Genomic DNA, 15,256 nt, shown 5'->3' with positions numbered 1-15,256 from the left:
GCTGAAAAGAGTGAAGTAGTGATTATAGCTCCCAATTCCCCAAACATGAGTCGAGACTTCATGAAGGGGTAAAACGAATGTGTTTATTGATGGCCAAACTCAGCCCTTTTATGATGGTCTTCCAGCAAGGACACTCCCACATGGGACCTTGTGGAAGACTGAAACAGAATATACAGAACCAATCACTGTACTTTACAAATATTACACACACCCACAGGAAGAGTGTAACCTCTCCTCTCTATCCTGGAGATAATTAACTTACCCCTCCTCTCTATCCTGGAGATAATTAACTTAAGTGGTTGCAGAGAACCTAATTATCTCCGGGCAGAGAGAAACATGTGCTTTTTACCTTTTAACAAAACTGTATTAAAATCAATAACTCATGTTTTGCTGAACGAAGTCCCCATGTTCCACACACCCCCAGATAGCTTGGATCTGAGCGCATATTATAGGCGAATAGCACTCAGATCCCCCCAAGAACACAGTTCTCAAAAACGTCGACTGAAGTTTGGCTTTCACCGGCTGTTCGCGTGTTTGTAGCCGACAGCATTATCCTGGCTGTACGGGAAGTTAAACTGCACGAACCAACATATGAATGCACCAGGGGAAATGTAAAATCCAAGCAACTAAGGCAAATGGTGTGATCCAGGGACAAAGGGCTCTGTCCCAAGTGCCTTAAGACTCCATAACTTAAAGGGCCAGCATCCCAGGGTAAGAGGCTAACAATCCGGCTCCTCCAAGCGATAGGGGGGTAGGGCAGTTTGTCACATGCAGACCCAGTGACAAAAGCCATTTTGTCACAGCCAGCACTTCAGGTTTTGAATAAAACAATGACTATTAGATAGAAAGTTAAAAAAAAAAAGAAAAAGGTTTTAATTAATGTGCGGATATTCTCTCCCAGAATCCATAACAGTGTAAACTTATGTATATTCCCTCCATTTTAGGGTAAGAAACAAAGTTTTAAACAGAAAGAGATACTCTAGGCTGGAAGTGACTCTCCTTTGTAATTCATTATACAGATAATGCACTGAAACTACCCAGAGATCAGGAAGAGTCTCCACCAATCATGAACTCCTCATTCTGATCTATGGGTCTGATCTTATCCCATAAATCTATGAACAGCAGTACTTTATGGAATATACATTTCATCCCCAAACCATAGTTCCGCAAAGATGCACACACAAGTTGGATGGCAAAGGTGAAAGTAAAACTTATTTGATGTTAGCGGGAGAAAAGACAGTCTTACAGCTGTAAACTGCCATGTCTACATGCCACCCTGGACAGGAACACATTTCATTGCATCATGATATTTGCAGTGAGCATAGGTTATTACAGTGTTAGACTGAATACATCGTATACAAATCCTTTCCAGATGAGAACTGCCTGACTTCAAAAATCCATAGACACTACCCGGCACTGAGTATTATTCCTGGTAATGCTTTGCAACACTTGTACTACAGCCATCTTTCTGTTTCTGTCCAAGTCATATTTTCTTTCAGTTGTCTGTGCTACAGTGGACATTTTTGAGCAGACTTCATCATTTACTACAAGTAGATACATTCAAGCACACATTCTAAAGACATAAAACCACTACCATATTTAAAAAGAAGACATGTACTTGAATACAAAATGATAATGATTTTAGTCTATTTTATTAGATCCTGCATGGTTTTGTTGGTGTTAATCTCTGTAACTATTTCACATGTTTGAATCAGGCACAATGTTTAAAACTAGTAAATCTAATGTGTATTTCTTTTAATACGTGACATGATGATAAAGGTCTGTTCACAGCTTTCCCCTAGTTAACCCTGTATTTATCTCTCTTGCATACAAAAATGTTTACTGAGCTACATAAAATTATATTCCCTTTAATTAGATTCAGGAACATATGTGAAAAAACCTCCTACCTTTTAGCCTTTCTCCCCTTGGTATTTGACAAGAGAACCCAAAGTCAGTCAGCTTTATGTTCATGTTATCATCCAGAAGGATGTTCTCTGGTTTCAGGTCTCTGTGTACAATGTTCTCAGCATGCATTCTGGAGACAACTTCCAGCAAAGCCCTCATTATTTTCCTAGAAAACAGAGGAATACATTGTCAAAATGGACAAATATGCAGTTTGTATAAGCACAGAAAATGACCCTTGCAATGTACTTGCTCAGCTGTTTCAGTTTATTGGTGTCCATCAATGTGCAGTGCTGCCATCAAAATCACACCTCAAGGTCAATACCGAAAATGAGAAAGTTTCTACTTAACATGGGAAGATTTTGCAGTGAACGTTCCCTGGAACCGTTGGCTGTAGTTTTCTGATCAATAAGCACAGATGGTGTTTGCTACATTAGCTATTATCTGCATTAGAGCTACTAATGTGTGACTACAACTACAGTCTGCATTAGAACTCACAGTGCACCTGTTATCAGCATTAGAACTCACAGTGCATCTTCTGTCAACCTTAGAACTCACAGAGCACCTACCATCAGCGTTAGAACGTGCAGTGCACCTACCGTCAGCCACGGATTTTTCAGTTTGTTCTGCTATTTTTCGTGTGAGATTGAAAATACAATGCAATACTGGCGCCGGCCACTAGGTGTGTATGGAGAGAGGCTAGGAATCTACAGCTTATCCATGCTTCTCTCTCCTGACTGAATCCACAAGGGAGCAGCACATGCAGCCAGCAACTCCCAGACTGCAGAGACAGCCTACAGATCAGGTAAGTGAGGGATGTAGGGGCAGCCTACAGATCAGGTAAGTGAGGAATGGGGGAGGGGGGTAGCTTACAGATCAGGTAAGTAAGGCATGGGGGTCAGCCTACAGACCAGGTAAGTGAGGGATGGGAGACAGCCTACAGATCAGGTAAGTGAGTCATTGGGGTTAGCCTACAGATCAGGTAAGCGCGAGATGGGAGACAACCTACAGATCAGGTAAGTGAGGGATATGGGGGGGGGCCTCCTACAGATCAGGTAGGTGAAGGATATGGGGGGCAGCCTACAGGTCAGGTAAGTCAGTGATGAGGGGGGCAGTCTACAGATCATGTAAGTGAGGGATGGGGGGCAGCCTACAGATCAGGTAATAGAGGGATGGGGGGGGCAGCCTACAGATCAGGTAAGTGAGGGATGGGATGGCAGCCTACAGATTGGGTAAGTGAGGCATGGGGGGCAGCCTACAGATCAGGTAAGTGTGGGATGGGGGGCAGCCTACAGATCAGGTAAGTGAGGCATGGGGGGAGAGATAGTCTACAGATCAGGTAAGTAAGGGATGGGGGGCATCTTACAGATACGGTAAGTAAGAGATAGGGACAGCCTACAGATCAGGTAAGTAAGGGATGGGGGGCAGCCTACAGATCAGGGAAGTGAGGCATGGGGGGCAGCCTATAGATCAGGGAACTGAGGCATGGGGGGCAGCCTATAGATCAGGGAACTGAGGCATGGGGGGCAGCCTATAGATCAGGGAACTGAGGCATGGGGGCAGCCTATAGATCAGGGAAGCAAGGGATGGGGGGCAGCCAATAGATCAGGGAAGTGAGGGATGGGGTGCAGTCTATAGATCAGGGAAGTGAGGCATGGGGAGGCAGCCTATAGATCAGTGAAGTAAGGGATGGGGGCAGACAATAGATCAGGGAAGTGAGGGATGGGGGGCAGCCTACAGATCAGGGAAGTGAGGCATGGGGAAGCCTATAGATCAGGGAAGTGAGGTATGGGGGGCAGCCTATAGATCAGGGAAGTGAGGCATGGGGGGGCAGGTTACAGATCAGGGAAGTGAAGGGGGGAGAGGCAGCCTATAGATCAGGTAAGTGAGGGATGGGAGGGAGAGACAGCATATAGATCAGGTAAGTGAGGGATGGGAGGGAGAGACAGCATATAGATCAGGTAAGTGAGGGATGATGGGGGAGGGGAGACAGCCTAAAGATCAGGTAAGTGAGGGGTGGGGGGGAGAGACAGCCTATAGATCAGGTAAGTGAGAGATGGGAGGGTGCAGCATACAGATCAGGTAAGTGAGAGATGGGGGGATCCACCTACAGATCAGGTAAGTGAGGGATGGGGGGCAGCCTATAGATCAGGGAAGTGAGGCATGGGGAAGCCTATAGATCAGGGAAGTGAGGTATGGAGGGCAGCCTATAGATCAGGGAAGTGAGGCATGAGGGGGCAGGTTACAGATCAGGGAAGTGAAGGAGGGGGAGAGACAGCCTATAGATCAGGTAAGTGATGGATGGGAGGGAGAGACAGCATATAGATCAGGTAAGTGAGGGATGGGAGGGAGAGACAGCATATAGATCAGGTAAGTGAGGGATGATGGGGGAGGGGAGACAGCCTAAAGATCAGGTAAGTGAGGGGTGGGGGGGGGAGAGACAGCCTATAGATCAGGTAAGTGAGAGATGGGAGGGTGCAGCATACAGATCAGGTAAGTGAGAGATGGGGGATCCACCTACAGATCAGGTAAGTTAGAGATGGGGGGATCCACCTACAGATCAGGTAAGTGAGGGATGGGGGAGGCAGCCTATAGATCAGGTAAGTGAGGGATAGGGGGGCAGCCTATAGATCAGGGAAATGAGGCATGGGGGGCAGCCTATAGATCAGGGAAGTGAGGCATGGGGGCAGCCTATAGATCAGTGAAGTAAGGGATGGGGCAGCCAATAGATCAGGGAAGTGAGGGATGGGGGGCAGCCTATAGATCAGGGAATTGAGGCATGGGGGCCAGCCTACAGATTAGGGAAGTGAGGCATGGGGGGCAGCCTATAGATCAGGGAAGTGAGGCATGGGGGCAGCCTATAGATCAGGGAATAGAGGGAGTGGGGAGGGGAGAGACAGGCTATAGATCGGGTAAGTGAGGGATGGGGGAGAGACAGCATATAGATCAGGTAAGTGAGGGATGGTGGGGGGAGGGGAGACAGCCTATAGATCAGGTAAGTGAGGTATGGGGGGGGGGAGAGACTGCCTATAGATCAGGTAAGTGAGAGATGGGAGAGTGTGCAGCATACAGATCAGGTAAGTGAGAGATAGGGGGATCCACCTACAGATCAGGTAAGTTAGAGATGGAGATCCACCTACAGATTAGGTAAGTGAGGGATGGGGGAAACAGCCTACAGGAATGGTCAGCAAGGAGCAGGAAGGTAAAGTAAGAGAAGGAGCAGCAAGAAGCAGGAAGGGGCAGTAAGGAGCAACAAGGGGCAGCAAGGAGCACGAAGGGTCTGCAAGGAGCAAGAAGTGTCATCAAGAAGAAGGAAGGGTCAGCAAGGAGCAGGAAGGGTCAGCAAGAAGTAGGAAGGGTCAGCAAGGAGTTGGAAGGTAAAGCAGAAGGAGCAGAAAGGGTCAGCAAGGAGCTGGAAATGGCAGTAAGGAGCAGGAAGGGACAGAAGGAGCACAAAGGTAAAGTAGGAGAAGGAACAGAAATGAGCTGGAAGGGGCAGAAGGAGCACAAACGTAAAGTAGGGGAAGGAGCAGAAATTATCAGGAAGGGTCTGCAAGGAGCAGGAAGGGGCAGCAAGGAACAGGAAGGGTCTGCAAAGAGTAGAAATGGACAGAAGGAGCACAAAGGTAAAGGAACAGAAAGAATCAGAAGGAGTACAAATGTAAAGTAGGAGAAGGAGCAGAAAGGATCAGGAAGAGAAAGGAGCAGAAGAGTGCAAAATAAGCAGAAAGTAGCAGAAAGGTAAAGGAGCAGTAGGAGCCAAGGAGGAGAGAAGACAGTGTCAGAAGAAGACTGTCAAATGAAGGAGAAGAAGAGGAGATTAGAGCAGGAAGGACAAGTGAAGTGAACCCCTTCACTTTATTCTGGACACCATATCATAAGGCTTTGGTACCTGGGCCTGGCAGGGAAACTTTGGACCTTCTCAACTCCCCAGGTAAAAAAATATCAGTGTTCACTTTTATTTACTGCGTGTCAGGAAGCACAGAGTGCCGCTGAGTAGGGGTGTCGCTGATTGGCTAGAGCGGTCAGCTGGCACTCTAAGCCAATCAGTAGCTCCCCATTCATAAAAAAGTTTTAAAAAATTATGAACCAGGCACTAGCAATTGGCTTAGAGTGTCAACTGACCACTCTAGCCAATCTGCAGCACCCATGCCTGACGTCAATCTGCACTTCCTGACTCTCCGTTTCACAAGCCGAATACCGCTGAGCGACCTGGAGATCTGGAGCTGGAGGAAGCCTTTGGAGTTAAACCACTTGAGAGCGGTTTAGCCCCTTAAAGGAAAGAGAGCATCCAGGGGCTTCCTGGCATCATAGCATTTTCATTTAGATTAAGTTGTTATGGTGACCAGAATGTTCCTTTAATTTGCTTAACGGAACACTATAGTGTCAGGAATACAAACGTGTATTCCTGACACCAGAGCTGTGAAAACGCTATTCACCCCGGTTTTATGTGATAATGACTATGCTCCTTCCCTTTCATGACACTGTCAAAAAGGGACCCAGCATGGATGTCATGGCAATTATGCCCCCCCTGGAAAAATTCCTGCAGACGCCTAAGCCGTCAGCGTTAGAACGCGTAGTGCACCTACCATCAGCGTTAGACCTCACAGTGCACCTGCTATCAGAATTAGAACTCACAGTGCATCCGCTGTTAGCATTAGAACTCACAGTGCACCTGCTGTCAGCGTTAGACCTCACAGTGCACCTGTAGTCAGCGTTAGACCTCACAGTGCATCTACTGTCAGCGTTAGAACTCGCAGAGCACGTACTGTCAGTGTTAAAACTCGTTGTGCACCTACCGTCAGCATTAGGACTCACAGTACATCTACAGTCAGCGTTAGAACTCACAGTGCACCTACTGCCAGTGTTAGAACGTACAGTGCACCTGCTGTCACCGTTAGAACCTGCAGTGCATCTACTGTCAACGTTAGAACTCACAGTGCACCTACTGCCAGTGTTAGAACTCACAGTGCACCTACTGCCAGCAATAGAAATCACAGTGCACCTACTGCCAGCAATAGAAATCACAGTGCACCTACTGCCAGCATTAGAACTCGCAGTGCACTTACCGTCAACGTTAGAACTCACAGTGCACCTACCATCAGCGTTAGACCTCACAGTGCACCTGCTGTCAGCGTTAGACCTCACAGTGCACCTGCTGTCAGCGTTAGAACTCGCAGTGCACCTGCTGTCAGAATAAGAACTCACAGTGCATCCGCTGTCAGCGTTAGAACTCGCAGTGCACCTACTGCCAGCGTTAGAACTCGCAGTGCACCTACTGCCAGCGTTAGAACTCGCAATGCACCTACTGTCAATGTTAGAACTCGCAGTGCACCTGCTGTGAGAATTAGAACTCACAGTGCATCTACTGTCAGCGTTAGAACTTGCCATCGCCCTACTGTCAGCATTTGAACTCGCCATGCCCCTACTGTCAGCGTTTGGACTTGCAGTGCACCTACTGTCAGCGTTAGAACTTGCCATCCCCCTACTGTCAGCGTTTGAACTCGCCATGCCCCTACTGTCAGCCCCTACTGTCAGCGTTCGGACTTGCAGTGCACCTACTGTCAGCATTAGAACTCACATTACACCTGCTGTTACTGTTAGAACTTGCAGTGTACCTGCTGTCAGCATTAGAACTTACAGTTTGTTGTTTGGGACCCATTTACTTTTTTTTATCGTATCGATTATTTATCGTAAAGGAAAGCATCCGATGTAACTCATGGACACGCAGGTCCAAATAAGCAAGTATTTATAGGTCGCGCAGGACCAACATAACCAACTTGCAAGGACGCGCAGATCCATTGCGATCAGTTTACGGATTTCTATTATAATGTAACACTGTGTAATACACCAATTTTATCCATTCATGTTTCAGGCGCAAAGTTGTACTGGTTAGAGATAAGCTTAGATAGTTTAAGCGCACCACCCTCCCTCCATCCCTTCGCCAGTCCATCCTGATCTGGTAAAAACATGTCGCTATACCCCCCTTGGACCCGCCTGAGAGGGGTTCAGGAATCGGACTGTGGAAGGTGTCTCAACATGAGGGGCGAGAGGTCAGAGGTCAGAGGCAGGGAAGAGCATCGTACCCCAAGCTCCGCTAACACAAGTCCTATACTCACGGCCGATGACCCAAGACCCCACAACGCGGCAACCCTCCCCTACACACACCCATGCCCACTACTCTCCTTGGGTCTCGTATGTCAGTAACCTCTGGAAGTCAGTGTTATATGCAGTTGTCAGCCAATGCGTCTAAATATCTACGTATAATTGGGAGCGGTCATGTGCTATATAAATCAATTCGTCTTAAGTCTTCCATTTTATCAAACCAGACATTGAGAGGTGGCATAAGGTCTTGTTTCCAGTATGAGGGGACGACCTCTTTTGCCGTATTTAAGATCTTTTTTTCTGAAGGGCCTGCGGGGTTCGATACCACATAGATAATACTTTAAATGCGGTTTCCTGGGTCTTACTAGCTAAGGCACAATGCTGTACTAGATTACATATCTCCCCCCACTGCTGGGGGGAATGGAGGCTAAAACAAGCCTTAAATAGGTTCAAAAGAGTTCCCATTGGTCCACGTCATCTCTGATACCCTAAACAGCATTGGGTCGCCTAGATGCTGTGGTCCCTTTAAGGTCATGACGTAATCTCAATATTTTATTTATAGGGGCTGCAGTTCGTCCCATTTGTGGGACCGAAGGTAAGCAATCTATTCAGGCCGCGCAGCCAGAGGAGCAGAGGAGCGGTGCGGGCGCTGGGTAAAGGAAAGTTTGTTACAGTGCCACATTGTGGATTGTGGTGCAGAGTCATTGGCTCCCTCACATTTTATATATGAAATATTTATTCTAATGTGAAATTGCAAATGTAAAATGTAACATGTATGAGTGTAAGCCTTACATGGATGACTTCTCTCTCTCTCTCTATATATATACTCAAAATCAATGTATTCTTCCAGTAAAATAAAATTGTGAGCAATTGGATAGATTACATTACATTTTGCAAATATTGCTCTGTCTGTGCAGCCTGATTTCAAATCTGACATCTCTTTATTAACTAAATGAATCCCATACACTACTAAATGTGAAATGTACAATGTGTCTTATAAACATCTGCTGTCTAAAGATGAAGTTTACATTTGAGCTGCAAGATTTATAGATAAAAGAAGACATTTCAAAATCTATCTGTACCTGTCTCACGCAGATTTCGCAATATATGGATGAATTTCATGTAGGAATCAATACATACATACATGCATCCTAGGAAGAAAGACCTAAAAAACACTATTTAGAGAACAAATGCCTGTCACTGATACAAAGACAATTAGTCCTTGTAAGTCTAAAACAGTTGCAGAAAAATGCTGATGATTTGAGAAATTCTTTTCTCATATTTCCAATGCCAGTCACATATTACTTCGGACACATACAGGGACGTTTTAGCCGCGAGGCAAACAAGGCATTTGCCTTGGGCAGCATTTTCCAGGGGGCAGCAAAAAAAGCCGCCCCCAAATGCCCAGGGCAAATGCTTTGTTAGCCTTGCGGCTAACTGACATGCTGGGCTGGCGGGCGGCGAGGGAGCTCATCCTCTGAGCACTCTGCTCAGCTCCCTCGCGCGCCGCAGAGTGAGGCTGGGAGCCGGAAGATGACGTCATATTCCGGCTCCCAGACTCACTCTGCGGCGCGCGAGGGAGCTGAGCAGAGTGCTCAGAGGAAGAGCTCCCTCGCCGCCCGCCCGCAAGCCAGTGCCTAGGGCAGCACAAAACCAGGATACACCACTGGACACATACACTTGCTGTATTGAACACTGATGGATCATTGATCTGCTAATTAAAACGCAAACTGTGATGACTAAAATGTAAGCTTAGATGATTAGTTTTTTTTCCAGCACGGCAATTTCAAATCAGATATATATGAATTTAAAAAGAGATTTTATTATTGTCAGACTTAGCGCTCCCCCCCCCCCCCCCCACACACACACTTAAGAGCATCTTACCTGGTTTCCTTCTCACTCAGAGTGACTTGCTCAGTCAAATAGTCAAACAGCTCCCCTCTCTTCATCCTAAAACACATTAGTCAGATAATCATATCAACTAAACAGAAATTACACCAGATTAATACATTTACAATGTTTAAATCTGACATTATATATACTATACACATCTGAGTACATGATACTGCAGAAATCAGAAACTCCTGCATCTGTGTCATCAAGCTGGACATATGCTTCAATAAGAATGCATGGAATACATTCTCATTTCTTTTGGGTCACATCATGAATCCCTGATTATCATTATTATTATCGGTATTTTTATAGCGCCAGCTTATTGCGCAGTGCTGATGATCTATCTAGTCAATGCAGCCCTTACCGGTCTGTCTCCACGTTTTGAAGACAGAATGTAGTGCTACATGTAAGTGACTAGGTGCGTTTAGTGGAAGAGATGGGTAACGTGAGGTGTGGTTGGGCAGGGGGTTTGTGGTGACCAACTGTTGTCACCTTCTCACCAAGCTGCTTGGCAATGGTCTTGTAGCCCATTCCAACCTTGTGTAGGTCTACAATCTTGTCCCTGACATCCTTGGACAGCTCTTTGGTTTTGGCCATGGTTGAGAGTTTGGAATCTGAATGATTGTTTGCTTCTGTGGAGAGGTGTCTTTTATACAGGTAACGAGCTGAGATTAGATTCCTAAACACTTCCTGTAAAGAGAGATCCAACGTTTAAACTTCCTTTAAAAGGTTTTATTTCCTGCTCTGTTAATAGCTTTCTAGACCCTGCAGGGGTCTTCTGTGCGTGATTATGTTTACAGAACAGGAGATCAAAACTTATAAAGCAAGATAAAATCTGATTGAAAATTAAAACATTTTTTTCATGCAGGCTTTGTGAGTTAGGTGTGGCTAGGGCTGCATAAACATACACAGAAGTAATTTAACTCCTAAATGACAGAGAACTGAGCATTGACACTGCAGAGGCATGATCTATACAGCAATACTACTTTATTAAGCTAAAGTGCTTGTGATGCCTATAATGTCCCTTTAAACCTTGCATAATCACATGGGCCTCCACAGGGCAGGGGTTTGGCCTACATCGTCTTATCTTAGTTTTCTAAGTACTCTAGTGAAAATTCCTATCTAGACCTAGTTTGGACTTAGTTGAGCTAAATATGCTTTTGGTTTCCTAAATGTCATGGGCCTAGGAATAACTAAACTTTTATAAAAAAAAAAAAAAAGGCTTTCTGGCTCCTAATTATTCATTAGGCCATGGCAGAGTCCACCAAGAAGAGTCAAATATATAATAAAGCCTCTTCTAAAATGTCAAGATCTTAATGTGCCTGGATCTCTTTTACAGTCTCAGTTTAGGATTCCAGGAGGTAGAATTTAAAAATAACATCCTCTGATAATTTTAAATGGCCATAGCAAAGGTTAAGGAAATACGAGCCTGGAAGGCTTCCCGCAAACTATTTGTATGGGCAGCTGTTGCACAAACAAGTCCAGTCACTTCATTATAGCAGGTACTGTACGCAACAATGATTACAACTACTCCCTGAAAACCAAGCAGGATATTTTGGCATTAAACTACATAACTAAGCCCATTTGTAATCCTATTCATAAACCCTTAGTCAAATGCTCTTCACTCAACTGCTGATGTGTAAAGTCCTTGCAATTTACTATATTTCTGGAGGAAGTTGCATTGTGCCATGAATGAGATTTCTATATTCATTGATTGATAATGTAAATACGCCATATTTCTACATGAGGCAACAGTTGCACAAAGGTGGACCATAGATGGAGACAACCTTGTTGATTTAAAGGACCGTATTATAAAATAATAAATAAAATTAGTGTGCACAGTAAAATGTACATAGAGCATTTTTATTTTAGTTACATCATAAATAGATAATAGTGTGTCGGTCCACACCCTAGCAGTTAGAATGTACAGGGGAATACTAGCTTATGGTAGAATCACTTGTCACAGTCACAATGGGAGCTATGTAGAGCAAGTATTCTAAAAGTTTAGCAATCAACATGGAAACCAATTAAATGTACCTGCAGATTGTGCCATTTAAGTAAGTAGAAAAACTCATATGTTTAGGGATGGTTTTGAAAGGTTTCACTTTGGTGATCACAAATGGCCTGAGATTTTTGATGCAGAAGGAATTCCAAAACACTTATGCCCCGTTTCCACTGAGCGGTAGGGTTCGGGTTGGTACGGTCTGGTACGCTATTTTGAGTGTTTCCATTAAAAAAGTGGCCCATACAACCGAACCAAACCGCACCATTCCTGGGCCCCTTTCAGATGTAGGTCCATAGGAAATGATACGGAACAGTTAGGGTGGAGCTACTGGCGTCACTATACAATCCATTGATTGGCGGACAGGAAAATGTCAATGCTCACGACAAATGACATGCTGGGCATTTGGTCTAAACCCTGCATGGCCCCTGGCGGTCCAACTTGACGTGGAAACTCTCACCTGAGTAGGCTGGACCATTCTAACCCTTCCGAACCGTACTGACCTGAACCAATCCTCTCTGTGGAAACGAGGCATTCATTTAAGGCTTCATTAATTAATTCAATTCGGAATTGTAGAATGCAGGTTTGTTAACTTGAGTAAGGTGATTATATTTGTAATCTTTGAATACCAATAACACAGATTAAGTTCAAATGGTAGAGAGGAAAAAGAAGCCATGAGCAATACAGTTATGCATGTGTATTTGACATTGCACTTTTATATCTCTTATTTACGGTTTATTTCTTATTGGCATATATTAAATAAACATTAATTTAAAAAAAAATTGGAAAAACTAAAGTTTTTTTATTGAAGATTAAAGACAATTTCAAGTGAAATGCAAGCTATAATCGGGGCAGATTAGCATAGGGGCTACAGGAGAGGCAGCTCCATGCCAATGCTTTGAAATAGGCCAAAAGCATCCACAATAAATGTTCATTGTAACGAACGCTGCTATTTCGTATGCCCGTTCGTTTGATTCCTCCCGAACTGCTAGTTACTTAGTGATTATAGCTCGCAGTTGGGGCGCTGATTCGTACGTTCTCCAAGAACCCAAGTACAGCATATAAGTAAATCGCGCTGTTTCAGCAATCACATTCCCAAACATCAGTCGAGACTAGATAAAGGGTACTACGCTTTATTATGCCTAATACATGGCTTTTATGCATAACTCCGTGCAAGGGGTCTTCCACCCAACCAACCAGGGGTTTATACCCAGGATCCTCTGTACCTGAGAGCCCACGCGTGGGAAAAGGGACCCAGTCTTTTTGTCCCCCAGGCACAGAAAACCCGCCAAACTGGCCAGTGCCCTAAAAGTGTCCTCACCAACCTCCAGAACCCCCACACCATGCATTTCCTGACTGGTCTCCGTTCGAGGGGCTCCTGTGCAAACCCCGGGCAAGAGAAGCATCTCCTTTCGGGATACGAATGCTCTCCCCGAATGGCGTTCATCTACACAAAATGGTGGCCTCCCAGGGGAGCACTCATTAATTACTTCCCTTGTGGTTTTGCACTTATGTTGCAGGTGCGAACGTTCTGATTAATCGGTATGAACATTCTAGTGGGCCACCAAGGTGGTCCCCGTTCGGGAGACAAATTGGTTAAGTTCATATAAACGCTCCCAAACGGGGAACAGGGCATAATACATAAAAAGCTAGGGGAACCACAATAATATAGCGGTGAAACATACAAAAGAATGAACAGGGCTTCTGCCAAAGGCACCAAGGATGTAGTTTTGTCACATTCATAATTTTTTCATTTATTCAGTTTGCCCTCATTAGGTATTAGGATTGTTTTTTTTAGCTATCAATTGATTCCCAGTCACTGTATTGTACAGGGTGGCCCATAAGCGCCTACCCATCAAGCACACAGATACACTGGATACATAAGATATATGGATGGGTAGGGCCACCCTGTATTCAGGTTGCACTGTGCTTGACATTTGTGTTTCTTGTTGTGTGCAGCCTCAAAGCCCAATATATAAACCTTGCTATTGCAAAGGAGAGATACTTCAGATGCCATTTGGATCAGCATCATGCTGTATGTTACACATGTAGTCTATAAAAGCTTCCATGAATTAGGTAAATTAGGTCCATTACATTTTCAGTTCCAGGGCCATGAAGCACTTAATCCAGCACTGGGTACAATAATACAAGCAATACCTTTGGTAACAGGATTAACATCAAATAGATTTTGTAGCATTTTCTTCCTAAGAAAGCATATAACAGATAGCATAACGTATGAATAGAATAACGCTGGCGGTCAGGAAGGTTTTGGCCTCAAGATGGTTTGGAGACACAGCCCCTAGTATGGCAGAGTTAATACAAAAGATTACAGAAAATTATCTTATGGATAAGCTCACTGCCACAGTTCACACTACCATCCAATCTTTTGAAAAGTTATGGGCTGCCTGCAAAAACAATTTAAAGGGATACTGTAGTGCCAGGAATACAAAGCTGAATTCCTGGCACTACTGCTCCCCCTGCCTACCAGCCTCCTTCGCGCCTCCGGTAAATAAAGAATGAAAAATATTTTTTTTAACTCTTCTGTCCTGTGACAAGCAGGGTCTAATGTGCATGCGTGGCAAATGCTCCAGCGTCAGATACCCGACCAAAGGTCCATTTTAATTCAGGAAGCACTCTAGTGTTTAACATTGCAGCACTAAGTGTAAAAGGGAAACAGCACCCAGACCACTTCAATTAGGGGTGGTCTGGGTGCCTACAGTGTCCCTTTAAATAATGGTACACAGAAAACCCTTGAATGTGGTAGTATGCATGCATACAATGAAAAAGATCCATCTCCTAACCACATATAGGACATCTATCCAAATCATAAAACTCTCTCTGGGAAGAGGTCAGAAAAATGCATAATTTGGTGGGGAGGGAGAGGGGTATCATGATAGCTGTCCAGAACAGACGCATGTCCATGTAGCTCCTGATATCAACTAGGACGCAACAATGATACTGCAACACACACCACATTGATGCTGAGTAGCGCTCTGTCTCCTATCTCCCTATCATCACAGAATGTTGCCCAAATGTCACCATGACCCTCCAAGCCAACCAAGTCACAGAAACAGCAAAAACACGCAGAACTAAGCTGCAGTAAATTTACGGAAAATAGTAATTATGCTCCTGCGCTATCTCCACAGTCTTACATCCGAATCTGGGTTTTTGTCTGGACTGCTGGATACATGCCTTGCATCAAAACGCAAGATACATTCCACACTACGATACAGGCAGATTTCCGAACCATTACCGTAAATCTCCACCGAAACCTACAGGCTCTGGGAGAAAGAACGGACCACCCGGAGGCAAAATTCTATGAACTCTGCAAAGCACACAATGAGGTAATTGGGA

General features: G+C 44.9%; 1 protein-coding gene across 1 annotated transcript in view; it reads right to left on the bottom strand.

Moving 5' to 3' along the window:
* The window catches only part of PHKG1 (phosphorylase kinase catalytic subunit gamma 1), a 95,512-nt gene that overhangs the window by 27,386 nt on the left and 52,870 nt on the right, over positions 1-15,256 (bottom strand). The window contains exons 5-6 of the mRNA XM_063457271.1: positions 9,892-9,957; positions 1,908-2,071 (exon numbers count right to left, since the gene is read on the bottom strand). Coding sequence (XP_063313341.1) covers positions 1,908-2,071; positions 9,892-9,957 — 230 coding nt within the window. The remainder of the gene's footprint in view (positions 1-1,907; positions 2,072-9,891; positions 9,958-15,256) is intronic.

The sequence above is a fragment of the Pelobates fuscus genome, chromosome 1, assembly GCF_036172605.1.
Source record: "Pelobates fuscus isolate aPelFus1 chromosome 1, aPelFus1.pri, whole genome shotgun sequence".
Taxonomy (NCBI): Eukaryota; Metazoa; Chordata; class Amphibia; order Anura; family Pelobatidae; genus Pelobates; species Pelobates fuscus.
The sequence above is the reverse complement of the archived record's forward strand: the minus strand, read 5'-3'. Positions and strand labels throughout refer to the sequence as shown.